Source organism: Pelodiscus sinensis, chromosome 26 (genome assembly GCF_052426305.1).
Source record: "Pelodiscus sinensis isolate ZL-2025 chromosome 26, ASM5242630v1, whole genome shotgun sequence".
Lineage (NCBI taxonomy): Eukaryota > Metazoa > Chordata > Testudines > Trionychidae > Pelodiscus > Pelodiscus sinensis.
In genome coordinates, this window is record NC_143077.1 from 14,106,392 (window position 1) to 14,121,743 (window position 15,352).

The window sequence follows — 15,352 nt, forward strand, 5'->3', positions numbered from 1 at the left end:
TAAGAGAAAAGAAGCTTTGACTGATCCTGATGTCCAGCTGCTGAGAATCCCTTCCCCTCGCTTAATGATTTCAGTGCTAAGAGGTTTAATGGAATATGGCACTGCTCTTGAACCATGTAACACCATGTCGCCCTGGTAATGAGGCGATACTGATGTGATTATTTCCTGTGTGCGGCAGCGCCGGGATAGAGAGGCGGACTCTGACGGACAATGAGGAGGCGCTCTCTTCCGATACAATCACTAAAGGAGGAGAGGGGGTTCCATGCTTTGGAAGAACCAGGTTGGAAGGGAACCTCAGCCCCCAGCCATTAATAACCACTCTCTGAGAACGGTTGTCCAGACAGCTATGCACCCACCTTATAGTAGCTCCATCAACATTGTATTTGCCTAGTTTATTGATAAGAAGGTCATGCGAGACTGTATCAAATGCCTTACTAAAGTCTAGGTATACCACGTCCAACACTTCCCCTTTATCCACAAGACTTGTTATCCTACCCAAGAAAGCTATTAAATTGGTTTGATGTGGTTTGTTCTTTACAAAGCCATGCTGACTGTTACCTATCACCTTATTTTCTTCTAGATGCTTGCAGATGTTTAATTACCTGCTCCATTATCCTTCCTGGCAAAGAAGTTAAGCTGAGTGGTCTGTGGTTTCCTGGGTTGTTCTTATTTCCCTTTTTATAGATGGGCACTATAGAAGAGGAAGGATCCTGGACTGCTTACTGGGTTCTGAACACATCCCAAAGAAGGCTGAAGAATGGTGAGGAAACCAATGCAGAGATTGGCTTATCATAGAATCATAGAACTGGAAGAGACCTCAGAAGGTCATCAAGTCCAGCCCCCTGCTCTAGGCAGGACCAATTCCAACTAAATCAACCAGGTCAGGGCTTTGTCAAGCCGAGACTTAAACACCTCTAGGGATGGAGACTCCACTACTTCCTTAGGTAACCCATTCCAGTGCTTCACCATCCTCCTAGTGAAATAGTTTTTCCTAATATCCAACCTGGACCTCTCCCACCACAGCTTGCAGGTGTGTTTATTTTGCCTAGCTCTGTATATTGCTTGTGCTGTCTAAATAGAAGAGTTGGCTTAGAAATCCCTTATTAAGCCTAGGCCTGTTTGGTTCCACTCTCCTCTGTCCCTAAGGCTACATCTACACTGCAGAGTTTTTGCGCAAAACCAGCCATTTTTGTGCAAAAACTCGTGGAGCATCCACACTACAAGCGTGGTTTTGTGCAAGAAAAAGTACAGTAGATCATCAGAAGACAGGAATTTTTGCACAAGAGTTATTCCTCTTTCTGTGAGGACTAAGCCTTTTTGCATAAGAACTCTTGTGCAAAAAGGCGTGTGTGGATGACACCAGGAGTTTCTTGTGCAAGAAACTCCTATCAGAAAAAGCACAGGTGCTCTGATGGCCATTCTCTGAATGGCCATCAGAGCTTTCTTGCTCAAGAGTGTCCATGGCAGCGTGGACACTCTCTTGTGCAAAAGCACGTGGCAGTGTGGACGTACTCTTCTGCAAGAACTTTTTGCAGAAGATCTCTTCCGCAAAAAGTTCTTGCACACGAAGCCTGCAGTGTAGACATAGCCCAAGAGGTACAGTAAAAGTCAGAGTGCTCACACGCTTAGAGCTCTTGGATGGGGTGTGTTTAAGCTACCGGGGCGTCTGAGCGAGAGGCACTAGTTTCAATGTCTACGCAGCTGGATTAAGAGAGACTGTGCTGGAGTCTATGCAGAGCAAGGGAAATGGAAAAGCACCTGCATGCAGTGATAGGATCCAAACACAGCAGCCAGGGGAGTGTCTGATGGAGGGAGCCTGAACAGGGCTGTGCCAACACGTGTATTTGGGTGTTGACGGTTGCGTGTGCACGCGTGTAGATGTGTGTTTCTGCACCTCCAGGTGTGTGCCAAGGCCTGCACATGCACATGCAGGAGGAGTGGTTCCTGAAGCAGACATCATCCCTCACTACTGGAAATGCTTAGTTTTGAAAGAGACAGCGAGTGAACCCAGCAAATTTGGACAGACTAGGCTATACTCAGACAAACACTGCTGGAACCTTGTGGGAGTTTCCTGCATGAAGACTTGGTAAGGACTGAAGAAAGCAAAGGGCTGGACTCTGGCTAGACTTCCTGGTGTTTGTAGTTGGAGCTATCACTGCCCTCTGTGCGGCACAGAGGGGTGCTCCCTAATTATTCCCCTGCGGATGCCTGCCCCCAAAGGGGGAGGGGGGCGATGGAAAGTAGGCGGGGCCAGCGCTGTGTTCTCCAAGGAGATAGGGTGGAGCTAGCATGTAGGTGGAGCCGTGTGTGTGTGTGTGTGTGTGTGTGTGTGTGTGTGCGCGCGCGCGCAACAAGGAGATGTATGACACCTTAACAGCTAACAGATTTATCTGGGCAGAAGCTTTCATAGGCAAAAACCCACTTCATCAGATGGGGGTGAGGGTGGTATCCTTCCAAAGGTGTGGCAGTTTGTGCTGTCTTTACCATGCCCTGAGAAGCTTGGAGAAGCATTCTGGGGCCCTCAACGCCTGGCTGAGTTGCCATGGCACAACTGAATCCTAAGTAAGTACGTTGGCTTGGCTCCCACTAACACGTATCCCCTGTGGATCTTCCTTATATAGCCTTGTGCAGCTCGGAAAAGGCCAGAGGGTCTCAAAATTATTCCTCAGAGGCTGTAACCTTTTCTTCCCCTTTTAGTCTGGGGAGTTACAATCCCTTGAGAGCCTGGGTGGGGTTAAAAGAGCAACATTTCCAGAGCCTTCACTGCAGTTCTGGGAATCCCACTTTTGCAACCCACACGTTCTCTTAGCAAATTGGGCATCAGGCAGTCGGAGAAACACATGGCTCCTGCAGGAGTGGAAGTCAACAAGACTAATTTTCTGTAATTATATCAGACAGGGTCATTAAGCGTTGGGCCTTCCCAGAGACAATTATGTAGCTGCCAGGTGTTTCAAGGGGTACTTTAAAGATCTCATGTCAGGACAATGGTAATTGCAAAAATGTAAGACAGAAAAGCAGTGGGTGCTCATAGTAAATGTTACTGATTTGGCTAGAAGCACATTGGCATGTCTCACCCAACTCCAGCCTCCTTTTCTCCTTCCTGCTCCTTTTCTTCCTTACCCCCCCCCCTCCATTTGCACAGGCATGGAGGTTCATCTCCCATTTGAATTTCTCTTGACTGTGGGTGAGAATCACAGAACCTTTGGGGGTCCAGTTTTACACAACTTCCAGTGGATTCTGCTGTGTCTGGAAAGCACTTTGCAGAGACCTTTCCTCTGTGCATCCACTTGGGGTCAGTCCTAGCGGCAGAGGGCAACACCCCAGGAGGAGCTTTATGCCCCATGTTGACACAGCTGCCTGTCTACCTCTCCTCCCTTGGAGCTCTGCTAGCTAGCCCAGAGTGGGAGGGATCCGCCAGGGGCCTGCTGTCTGCTTTACAAGTACCCAGCCTGGGAATCCACCACATCACTGGCACTTTGTGCTCAGGAGATGCCAGAACTAAGATGGTCCATACCCTGCGAGGCCAAGTAACGGAGGAGAGCCTTGCACTCCGTCCCTCATGCTAGCGTAGCCAGGCCTAGGATGTCCCTGGGATTAAGGACTAGGAGGAGGGTATGAGGGGAAGGTGAACAGCAGAGCTGTCCCCAGCAGCCTCATCCCAGCCATATAGGGACAGTGGTTCAGTGTAAGCAGGCAAGGCACAGGTCTTGGTGATACCTGCTACCTTCTCTCACACAGTGCAGTCAGCGTGTGACCCCTCCTGCCACTAGCTTATCTCTGCTGGCCAGTGCCTGCTCCTGCCCTCCCTGCTTCCTGGATTTCACATATCTGTGGAAAAGTGGAGGGGGGCACTTTTCTCCTTCCTTGCTCCCCTTCCTCCTGCCCCCCACCTACACAGGCATGCAGGTTCATTTCCCAGGCCCCCTCAGTCAGTCTGGAATGTGAGCGGCATGCTGGGTACAGGTTGAGGGCTCCATCCTGCATGGATGCATGGAATTCCCTTAGAAACCAGTTGGAGTCCCAGGTACAGCATGGAGTTGATCCTGATTTCAGCTCCCCCACTGTAAATCTGGAGTGACTCCACTGATTTAAGTGGAGCCACTTCACTTTTGCAACTGAAAAGCAGAACTTGGCCAAGGGGGTGCAGGATTGGGTGTGTGCTTCTTACTTAAGGCCACGTCCCCGGCTGCTGTAAACTGGTCCTGCTCTGCACTGGTTTTCATGGAGTCCAGCTGAGAACCTGTCCCACTGGTGTCTTCGCATTTGCAGCTGGATTTCAGCACCTGAGTTGGGACTGGGTGGCAGATGGATACTCCTCCTGAGAGCAACCGGGTGACATTCGACAAGGGCACAGGGGGTCTTCCCCCTATGCCCAACGCTTTCAGATCAGGCTGGAGAACAGGCAATTGCTTATTTCCTAAAGTTTCAATGGATTATGGTCTCAGACAATGGACTGGTCACTAGGCCACAGCAATAGGCTCCATGTGTGAAAATAGATAGATTTTTAAGCATTAATTAGTAGTAGCAGGTAACAACGAAGTTACTTAGTGGGTTGCATTAGAATTCCTTTGAAGGTCCCTTTCCTGACAATCCTTTTCTGAACCAGCTGATGGTATCTGAAGAGCCAGTAACTTGCTCACTTCACAATGACACTGCAATGGGCTATTTCTCTAGTGTAGCTTTGCTGTTTTAACTCACTTTTCAGCATGGGCCTGATGCCAAGCACACTGGAGTCAACAGAAACTCGCCCCCTTCCTCTCATCTTTGGATTAGGTCTGGTTTGTTCTGCTAGCCACACAATCTGTCCTCCCGCCTGCCCAGCCAACTCACAGGAGCTGTTAAAAAGACATGACACAGGCAGGCTAAACAAGGCCCAGGTGCATGTATCCTTGTTTTATTCACAATGCTGCAGAGAACATACCATGAGAGCTACCATTGGAGCAGCTGACCAGAGCGTACTTTACCTTTCTTTCAAGAGCCGCAACTTCATGGTGCTGTTCAGTCTGCTACCCCAGCCCCCCTAAAACTAATCAGTAAAAGTCTAATCTCGCTCCTGTCAAAGTCAAAGGGGAGTGTTTCCATTGATTTCAATGAGCTTCAGATCTGACCCAGCCTACTCCCATTGAAACCAAGGTGAGCTGTTGTGATGTAGTGGGGGTGCAGTCTGCTCTGTAACCTGGTGTCCCCCTGCACTATGATGTGTGATTCCCACTGACTCACCCACATGTGTTTAGCCCAGACACTTAGGATCAGCCTGACCAGATAACAAGGCTCTTTCCCCAGGGGAGAGACAAAGGAAGGGAGGCAGAGACGAACACCTGGTTGGGGGGCAAGGTCTGGGAGCGAGGCAGTCTTGGGCTGGAATCATGAAGGAAACAGACTAAGGAGGGGGCTGGAATGTAGGGGCCCTGGGACCCCATCTCCAGGGGGCTGAGCCCAGACTCCTGTAACCACATCACGTCTATGCTGTGCTGTATCCTGGAGAAGCAATAAACCCCCTCTGTTCTACTGGCTGGTGGAGTCTGTTCTTGCTGCTGCAAGATCGGAGGAACCTCAACTCGCCATCACAGCCTTATCAATGGTGCAGAATCAGTTCCTAAAAATGTCCCTTTCAATTCTCTCTCTAATACATGGTGGGAAGAGGGACTCCCTAACTAAAATACTTGATTCTACTACAAAATGAAAGCCTGCCTGTAAAGGGGCCTGCTTGGATTGTGATTCCCTTTGAGTTCAATGGGAGCAGGATTGGCCAGGCTGGCTCATGCATGGATCGTTCCGTTTCTTCCAGCACTGATATAGCCTGTGTTGTGGGGGATCCATTTATTTCACTTACGGTGGTTGCCATGTGTCAAATGTGCTAGCAGAGCATAGAGGAAAATAGCAAATTGCTCGAGGTGGGACTGTGATGGGGGTGAGCCAATCTTGCCTTGTTGTGCTAAATTCCCATGAACTTGGCTTTCGGCTCTGCGTGTGACAGGGTGGTTCTGTTGCCCAGGCCGCAGTGAGATGGGGGGAAATGGTATATCTCGTCTCTTGGACTGAAAACCAGAGATTTTGCAGTCGCCGCTTCTGCCACAACAATGGGAATCATTAACCTCCTGGAACTTCACGGCTTTAATTCATGGCCATTCATTGGCAGGCTGAGCACTTCAGGCTAAGGGAGTGGTGGGATGAAGGGGGAGCAAGAAAGTTTCTTTTTCCAACCCAGGCTCCAGACAAATCTCTGCTAATTTCTGCAGCTGCGGTGGAAAGTGTAAATCAAAGCAATCTGGAATGAAGCTGCCATTTGACAACAGCCCACGTAATAAACAGCTTATGCAGTTCCTATCTCTGATTGCCACCCATCATTAGCCTCTTATGATGTTGATAACAACACTTAGACAATTTTTCCTAAGACTCTCAAAGCACTTCACAAACACCGACTGAGCCTCCCCACATTCTGCGATGTTGGCCCCGTTACTCCCTTGCCAAATGGACAACAAACTGAGCCACCGTGGACCTGATTTTTTCAGAGGCACCTGAGAATCTGCTGTTATGTCTGAGCTCAGCTCCTCAACATCAGACCTTAGAGCTGTAGAGCGACTCTTTCAAGCACAATATTTTCAGATATTTAACTCCGGCTGGGCATTGATTTGTATCTTTGGGCTCCTTTGGAAATCTCTCCCTAAGTGTCTTAGGAACCTAAGTCCCAAGGGCACATGCTTCTAAATTCCTTAGGCATTTTTTGAAAATTTGCATGGCTACCCAAGACTGATTGCCAGTCCTATTCTCTTCCCACTCCGGTCAGAGGCATGAGTAGGTCTTTCACGTTGCTGCTGACAAATGCACAGTGAAATGGTCAAGCAGACAGCTACCTCTCAAAGATCAGGGTTCTGGTCCCAGTTCTGGTACTGAGTGACCCTGGGCAAATAATTTCACCTCTTCATACTTCAGTTTCCCGATCTACGAAAGGGGGACAATGCTTACTATGGCAAAGTGCGGTGAGATGCACAAATGAAAACCCCTATATAAAAGTTATGTACATAACTCCCAACCCCCCACCCAGTTTTTAAATGTGTGACACTGCCTGAGAAAGGTGAGATAAAGATCCCCAAATGAGGAAAATACACACCAACATTTGTACATCACCTCACACAAGCAGCTCCTTGCCCAAGACAAGGGCTCCTAGATGCTACAGTCATATAAATAATACCCAAAGAAGAAGCTGGAGATGGCACTGGATTTATCCACTAAAATATACTGAGTTTTCTATAACCTCAGGCCTAGATGCTCCTACCCTGGTATAGAAGAGTGCATCATATCACAGATATTCTCAGTGAGGACAGTGGAATAAGGACACCAGCATCTGGCCCTAAGTATGATGTTTCCATATGGCCAATATACATGATTTACAGACGTCTTCCTGGAAGTGATGGTAGATTTGTGGGGGAGGGAGGTAAATTTGGTACCGGGTGAGTGACAGCCCCAGTGATCAGGTGCAGTGAGGGTGGTGGTGAGCAGGGAAGGAGTCTGCAGAGAACATGGCTTTTGTTTTAAGCACACTCCACTATTCCACAAGACAAACAATTGATGACAGGCGTGCTATCCGGAACAAAGGAACTTCTACGCTCCCTAGGCCAAAGCAGCAGGATTATTGCCCTGGCCTGCCCAACAGGAGAGAGAAACCTAGAGGGAATGCTTTAGTTTTGTGGCGACTGCCCCTTGTGCTCTTGATAGAAGAGAATAGACGGTGGGTTGGCATTACAGGATGGATGTCCACAAGCACATGGAACTTCTGATTCTTGTGACAGAGCAAGAGGGGTAAGGATGTGCTATGAGATCGGGGAACAATGAGGGGGGAGGGGGGTGGGGAGGATGAATGAGAAACATGCAGATCTGGCCCTAAACTTCTAGGGCCCAATTTGCAATCAATCCAACTGGGCCAGGCTAAGGGCCTGATCCAGAGCTTGCTGGCAGCAATGAAAAGACTCCCATTCACTATGATAGGCTTTGGATCAGGTTCCTACACAGAAAGTGCACAGCTGTTCATCTGGCATAGCAAGCAGTTACACACATCTCTATCCAGAGACATTGTACCTAAGGCCAAGATCCTTAGGCTGCGATCTGCGGCACTCAGAGTTACTGTCCATTGGTACGGAAAATCTTCAGCTATCAGCAGTGTTTTAGTAAATAACTGCAATATGCTACCAGGGCCCCCAGCCTAGCCGTGCGACTCGGTCAGATCTGCAAACCTGACAAGGATTTTGCAATTCACTACATGAACAGCTCAATCCTTTCTAACAAAGCTGGGCATTCCATATTTAGTGTGTCCAAAATAACAAGGAAAACATCTCGGCATCTTGCTTCTTTCTAGGTCTTGCACAGACACGAGTGGTGACTCATAGCCTCTAGTTAGGCCAACGATGCACTTATGTGCTTAGGGCAGTGTCTCGTTTTCATGGGTGGGAAATAAATATACACAATGGTCTGGACCTGCGGGATAGTTCCATTGACTTCCATGCTCAGGATATGAGCTCTGCCCTCTCTTCTTAATCACAGCCAAAGCTTTCAACACAGAGATATACCAACCACAGCTCTTTTGCAGAGCTCCTTTTGCAACTTTCAGATTTGAGAACAACAGATTTTATCACACTGGCACTGACTTGATGGGACTTGATTTTACAGCAGGCCATTCAGGTTGCATTGACTTGTCTGCTAACCCAATAACCAAACATTGTCCAAAATACAGCGTGGTCATCTTTAGACCTCTTGTTATAAATTGCTCTCAACATTAACATTGTATGAGTCACGACTAGGAATTAAAGGAACTCCCAGTGTTTGGAACCTGTTACATTAGGGGCTCTTTATCCTCCCCCTACCAGCCTTTCCCTCCAGGGCATGGTATATACACACAGACACACACAAGTGTTTTTCATTCACACACAATACTCTGTTGCATCACAAACATACAGTGCTCTCTCCCTCTCTCTCACACACACACATTGTTGCTTTGCTCTCACACGCTATACTGGTTTTCACACCTATCTCACCATACTCCAATACTCTGGTTTTTACACACACACATGCTCACATACCATTCTGCACACTCTCACACACACCATGTGCACCCACAATATTCTGCACACTCAGACCCATGCCAGTTTATACATACACACAAATGCTCCCACACCAGTCTACACACACACACACTCCACACACACACTCCAGTCTGTGTATACACACACACAACATTCTGCACACTCTCACACACACCATGTGCACCCACAATATTCTGCACACTCAGACCCACGCCAGTTTATACATACACACAAATGCTCCCACACAAGTCTACACACACACACTCCAGTCTGTGTACACACACACTATTCTGCACACTCACCCGCCCACGTGCTCCCACACCATTCTGCACACTCAGACACACACACACACACACACTCCCCTTTGTGTCTCTCTCCCATCGACAGGCCCCCGCTCGGGCTCGCTGCCAGCCCGCCCTGCCCCGCGCCCCGGGGGCAGCGCTCCCGATCCCTGCCGGTGCCCCGGGCCCGGCGCGCCCGCCCTTACCTGACGATGCCGTACATGACCAGCAGGTTGCCCAGCAGCCCCACCACGCACACCACGGAGTACAGGGCGGTGATGGCGATGGCGATGATGATGGACGTGGTGTTCTTGGCCGCGGCCGGCCCGGAGCCGTTGGCGCTGGGGCTGGGGAAGGGGCCGGCGGGCCAGGCTGGAGGGGAGCTGTTGCAGAAGGACTCGGAGGGGGCTTCAGCACCGGGCAGGGCGGACAGCTCCATGGCGGAGCCGGGGTGGGGGTGCAAAGCGGAGCGCGACTTTCTCAGCAGCGGCGCGAGGGGTGGGGGTGTGTCGGGGGGGGTCGTGTTCTCTGCTGCCCCCCCGCCGCCTCCAAAGTGCCTCCGACTCCCGGGCTCCCGTGGGCGCAGCCACCGCCCTGAAGCGCCGCGGCGCCGGGAGCCGGGGAGCAGGGTCCGCCGCGCGCCGCCCCCTCTGGCTTCGCCGCCCGCCTCGGAGCTGCGCGCGGGGCGTTTGCAGCCGCTGGGCTCGGCGCGATGGCTCGCGAAACCCGACAGCTCCCTGGGACGTCGGGAACCACGTGGTGGCAGGGGGGCTGAGAAAGGCGGGCCTGCCAATCAAACCCCAGATGGGCGGGGGGATCGTTCCAGCCGATGCGCGGGGAACTTTCCCCCTCGCCAACAAGTGTCCGCCCCGAGCCGCGGAGGCTGCGCCGGGCTTAGCCCAGGAGCTGCGCGTTGGCTGAGCAGTGGGCGGGGAGGGGCGCAGCTGAGGGGCGCACTGTCCCGTCCCCCCGGCCGCCCGGGGAGGGGCAAAGGTCGGGCGGCTCCTCACGTCGAGGCAGGCTCCTGCGCCAGCCCCTTATGCCACCGCCTGCGACCCAGGGAGTTCGGAGCCGGGCCAGGAAGCATCGCGTTTCGCTGCCCCCCAAATGACCCCCCGAGGCCCGGGGGGGGGGGGCAGGGCTGGGTTTGACTTGAACGCAATTAAGTCCATAAAGGGGAATTTAAACACCCTGCCACTCCCACATCCCAGTGCCCAGGCAGCCCCCACTCGTTCTGCGGAGGTTTGTCTGGCTCCGGTCACCAGTGAGAAACGTGTTTCCCCCGGTTCAGCTCCATTTGCAGCTTTGATTTCATTTCCCTCCTTTCTCGCTGCTCCTTAAGCACCGGCCTTCCTAGACACTGGGTCCCTGCCCCCTCCCTCCGCACTGGTCCAAGCAGAGATCCCACTGGCAAGAGAGTTTTGACCAAATCCAAAGCTCAGCCCTTAGACTAGGGCGGGATATTTCCCCATCCCCAGCAGGTTATGTAATGGCCATAAATATTCATAAGCGGAGACTGTGCAAAGATGTGTGCTCATTAAACAAGAGACCCCTGCAGTACTGCACAGGGCAAAACAGATCTCCTTGCCTTAAGGGGGGGTGAGGGCTTGGATTTGTATGATTTCCTTTTGCAGCACTCCCGCCTCCCCACTCTCCAGGGGAAGCAGACGTGACTGCTCCGTGAGACTTCACACGCAAGGAAACAGAAAGACACATGCTCATTTGTGCCGTCTCGCTGGGTAGCTGCTTAGACCTCACAGTCAGGCAACGCGGGGCGTTCTCAGCTGTAGCTGGTGAGCTTGTAAAGCTTTTCCTCGGCTTAGTGCCTGAGATCGCTCTCCCTTGCCGCAAGGGGCGCCAGAGGGTAAGGTTGCTACAGCGCGCGGAAGTCCAGATGAAACACAACGTTCTAAATGAGATCTCTTTAGAGTCACCAGGGAACTGGGAAATATAATACAGGGATGATTCTCTATTGGGCAGAACTTTCATTTGCAGACAGACAGGAGAGAATTGTTTTTACATGGTTCATAGAATCCTAGGGCTGGAAGAGACCTCAAGTCGAGCCCCCTGCTAAAATCAGGACCAACCCCAACTCAAACATCCCAGCCAGGGCTTTGTCAAGCTGGGACTTGGCATTTTGAAGAGGGACCCGGTGGGTGAGTTAATATAGTAGACTGGGTGAACTTCTGTTGTTTAAAGAGAGTTTACACAGAGCTCGTCTTCAGGTCTAGGGAAGGCGACCAGAGTGCCACAGCTAATACTAGTCGGAACAGAGGAGTTAGCACATATTGCAGGAGACCATGTTGCTGCTGTCATAGGTGAAATGGTGTTTTTGTCTTTTATCCTTTTTCTGGGCGAGTTCTTGCAGGCACCTAGTGTTTGGTTTCACCCACACAGCTATTACCGAGGAATGTAGTGCCCTTGGAGGAGGTACCCCACATGTTGTGAGAGGCAGGTACAGGACCCTGGTCCTAAATGTTGTTGATCATTGTAGCAATGGAGATGCATCTGCAGGTTTTGCATCTGTTCTTCTGGCAGGGTCTGGTGATCTGCGGGAGACTGGCTTCTGATGACAAGTGTGGCAAGGTTGGGGTTTGTTTGAAGCCCAGAAGAGGGGGTTCAGGGCAGATTTCTTTTGGTCAAGTATATTATTTTTTGCTCTGTGCTTTCTTCTCATGGAGGCTGGCATTGTAAACTTGTCATGCATGGTTTTCTTCCAGGCATAGTCTTATGACAGTGGAAACCAAATATAAACCAGAAACCAATCAAGGGTATAAGCAAAGGAGCCTTTTGCAACAAAGTGGCAAAGACAAGAGTACAGTCATGCTGGCCAAAATTTTCAGAAGGAGCCAGTGATTTTGTGCACCTCAGTTTTGGCATGTGCAACTCCATAGCATGTCACATTGGGCAGCCAAAAGTGGAAACGCATTCGAATTACTTAGTCACTATTGAAAAACTTGCCTGTGCAATATCAACTTGCCTCCCCCCTCCCTCCAGGCATATGCTTAATGGTACAGTCTTTACATACATGATCTTATACTATTTTCCCCACAGGACCCTACCTTATTCAGTGCACAAGATGCACCTGCTCTGGGGATGAATTCTGGTTCTGCAGCAGGGCCTGTCCTCTCAAGGACCACAGCTTCATTTGTTGCAGAAGCTGGAAGTCGTGTGGTACATAAGGGAGGGGATTTTAGGAAAAGAAAGGATGGGGCCATGGTATAGGCAGCTGAATGCTGCCCTGGGGAAATGCAGTTTACCACTGCCTCTGCCACAGCATCCTATCTGATCCTGGGCAAGTCACTTGAACGGAAAGGTTTATAGTTGGTCACTGACTGCATGTTCCTCATTTTCTGGGTGCCCAACTTGAGCTGTATGGAGCCAGGTTTGTAGCAGTGCTCAGCACTCAGAAGTGCAGCTGAAGTCGATTGCATCTGGGCTTTGAACATATGATTTGCTATCAAGAGGCTCCCTACCCTGAAAAATTAGAAGAGACCCAAGAGGAGCATGCCGAATTAGTGGACACTTCTGGCAATTTGGGCTTTGATCGCTCTGTGCCTCAGTTCCCCGCTCTAAAAGGGGGAGAAGAGTGCTTCTTAATCAGGGGTGTTGTGTGTCTACCTCCCATCAGAGCTGTGACGCTCTCAGCATGGTGAGGTCATCATAAAAATACCCAGCAGGAAATGAACCATTTTGTATTCAGTGTAGGGTTTGGATGCTATGTGGTGTATGAGGCCTGGGAGTCTGGGACCACACACTGAAAAGGAGGGGCAATTAGAAATATGAGCTATCTCCCTATTCCAGTAGTCCTGTGGAAGTCATAACAGGTATTCACATTATTGAAGACTGCATTACAGTGCATATGTGCAAGGGAACTGGATTAAGATTGCCCTCCGGTCTCCCAACTTTCCAGTGCTTGGATTTGCAACACGATAACGTAGCTGTGTTGGGGGTGGCCTATAATATCATTCTAATTAATAAATATTGCATGGAGATTGCACTTCTCATTGCTCGCCTGCGATCTTACCGAAATTGGAGCGCAGAGGTGAAGCGATTCCCCTTCCCCCCCCCCCCCAGGCAAAACGCCCAGTCAAACCGCTCAGGCTGGGAAAACAAACCCATCTGATCAGGCAAAAGCCGCCTCCCCTCTCCAGAGCATAATGTTCTGATGAAGAGCTGATTCAGAGCTTTGCTGCGGTTAAGCCTTTTGCTTCAGCACCACGGAGAGCGGAGCAGTCACTGGACTGGAGCGCCTTGTTCTCCGACCTGATGAGTGTTTTCGGATGGGGTTTTCCAAGGAGCCTTGGGTATTTAGGCGCCCAAATCTTAGGCGCCTCTGAAATCCCAGCATGCATGCATCATGCAGGCCTCCTGAACCCCACTGGGATGCCTTTGAAACGGCCTGTAATTGTTTCTAAATGCCATAGGCTGGCCTGGTTATGGTGATGTCTACACTGGGCATTTATTGAGTGACTTTGGGAGCAGGTTGTTGGGACATACACCCAGGAACGGGGAGCCAAACACTTGAGAGGCAGTGCAAGAGCTACTCACTTCGGGTATGGACATTGTCTCAACGACTTAATTACCTGCATCCTGCTTCAAAAGCCTTTTAAAACTGCACTTGAAAGGGAATCCTCTGAACTGTTATTCATGCTAAAATTCGACACTTTACGCAGGGGTCTTAACAAAGACTCTAGTTATCTTACTCATTACAAAGATAGCTTCCCCAATTATCACCTCTAATATCATTAGCTCACAGACATTTACCCCCCCCCCCTCCGCATCCCCCTTCTGTTCTGAAATTTGATTTGTCCTTTTCATATGTGTTCATTTTTTTAATTGTATCCTTTGGTATATGTGGTTGTGACTATTTTATTCCATTATTTGATCTGAGGAAGTGGGTCTGGCCCATGAAAGCTCATCATCTAATAAACCATCTTGTTAGTCTTTAAAGTGCTACATAGTCCTGTATTTTGTTACACTACAAGGGTATTTCAAAATCGGTTATTTCGGAATAATAACTCCTGAAATAACTATTTTGAAATAGCACGTCCACACTTCAGGGAAGCTGCGGAATTGGTCCAAGTCAGGCTCCCTTAATGTGGAGGTGCTACTTTGAGTCCCAGGAAGCCCTGGGGAGTCATTACTCTGAATGGCCCAGGGGAGGGGCTATTTTGAAATAGCAGTAATGGAACTTCCACACCACCACTATTACAAAATAGTAGTTTTGAAGTAGGTGTTATTCCTCATGAAATGAGAATATATTATTCCAGAATAAGAAGCCTGTTGTTTCAAAATAATTGCTGTGTGGACGCTCGCCTTGTTATTTCGAAATAACGCTGTGGTGCAGACGTGCCCTCAAATGCCCCGGCTCAGTCTCCTGCTGGGCCTGCCTGACCCATTTTTCCCAACAGTGATTCAGTCCCTGTGGGGAAGGGCAATCAAGGAGCCAGGTGGGTGTAAAGAGATGCTCAAGCCCTCAAGGTGAGACTGGGAATCCACATGCCAGAGGTTGGGGGTATCGGGAAGTTGCCCCCGAGAGGGTTGGGGGTTGGACAAGTTGCCCCCGAGGAGGATGGGGGTTGGAAGTTGCCCCCGAGGAGGATGGCTAGAGCCCAGGTGAGATACAGACATCAGAATAGGTGATCCCATTATTAGACATACAGCGAGACCCGTTGTTGTTTTAAAATCCCCTTTCTCAGCTGTTACTTTTTGTTCCTACCATGAAGTGTTAACGGCACTTCAGTTTAGTAAGGGGACTTTGGTCACAGCTTGCCACCTCTCAAGGAAAGACCCGCCCATACCTGTTGGGTCAGCACAGTGGAGCCATGAGATCGTGTAGCCCAGGGTCTGATCTAAGCATGGGAGGAGCTGGGGATTCCAGGCAGGAGCAGACTGGCAATCAAAATAGGCCTAGGAATGGCCTTCCCCATGACATCACCCCTGCGTGCCCCTCAAGCCCCGCCCCATTTCCCTGCGTCACATCTGGCACGC

At 50.2% G+C, this 15,352-nt stretch overlaps 1 protein-coding gene across 1 annotated transcript in view; it reads right to left on the bottom strand.

Annotated features, from left to right (window-relative positions):
- OPRD1 (opioid receptor delta 1) overlaps positions 1-10,029 on the bottom strand; it is a 29,973-nt gene extending 19,944 nt beyond the window's left edge. Inside the window, exon 1 of the mRNA XM_075908672.2 lies at positions 9,565-10,029. Within this exon, the coding sequence (XP_075764787.1) occupies positions 9,565-9,797 (233 nt within the window). The 5' untranslated portion in view covers positions 9,798-10,029. The remainder of the gene's footprint in view (positions 1-9,564) is intronic.
- Positions 10,030-15,352: the final 5,323 nt, after the last annotated feature.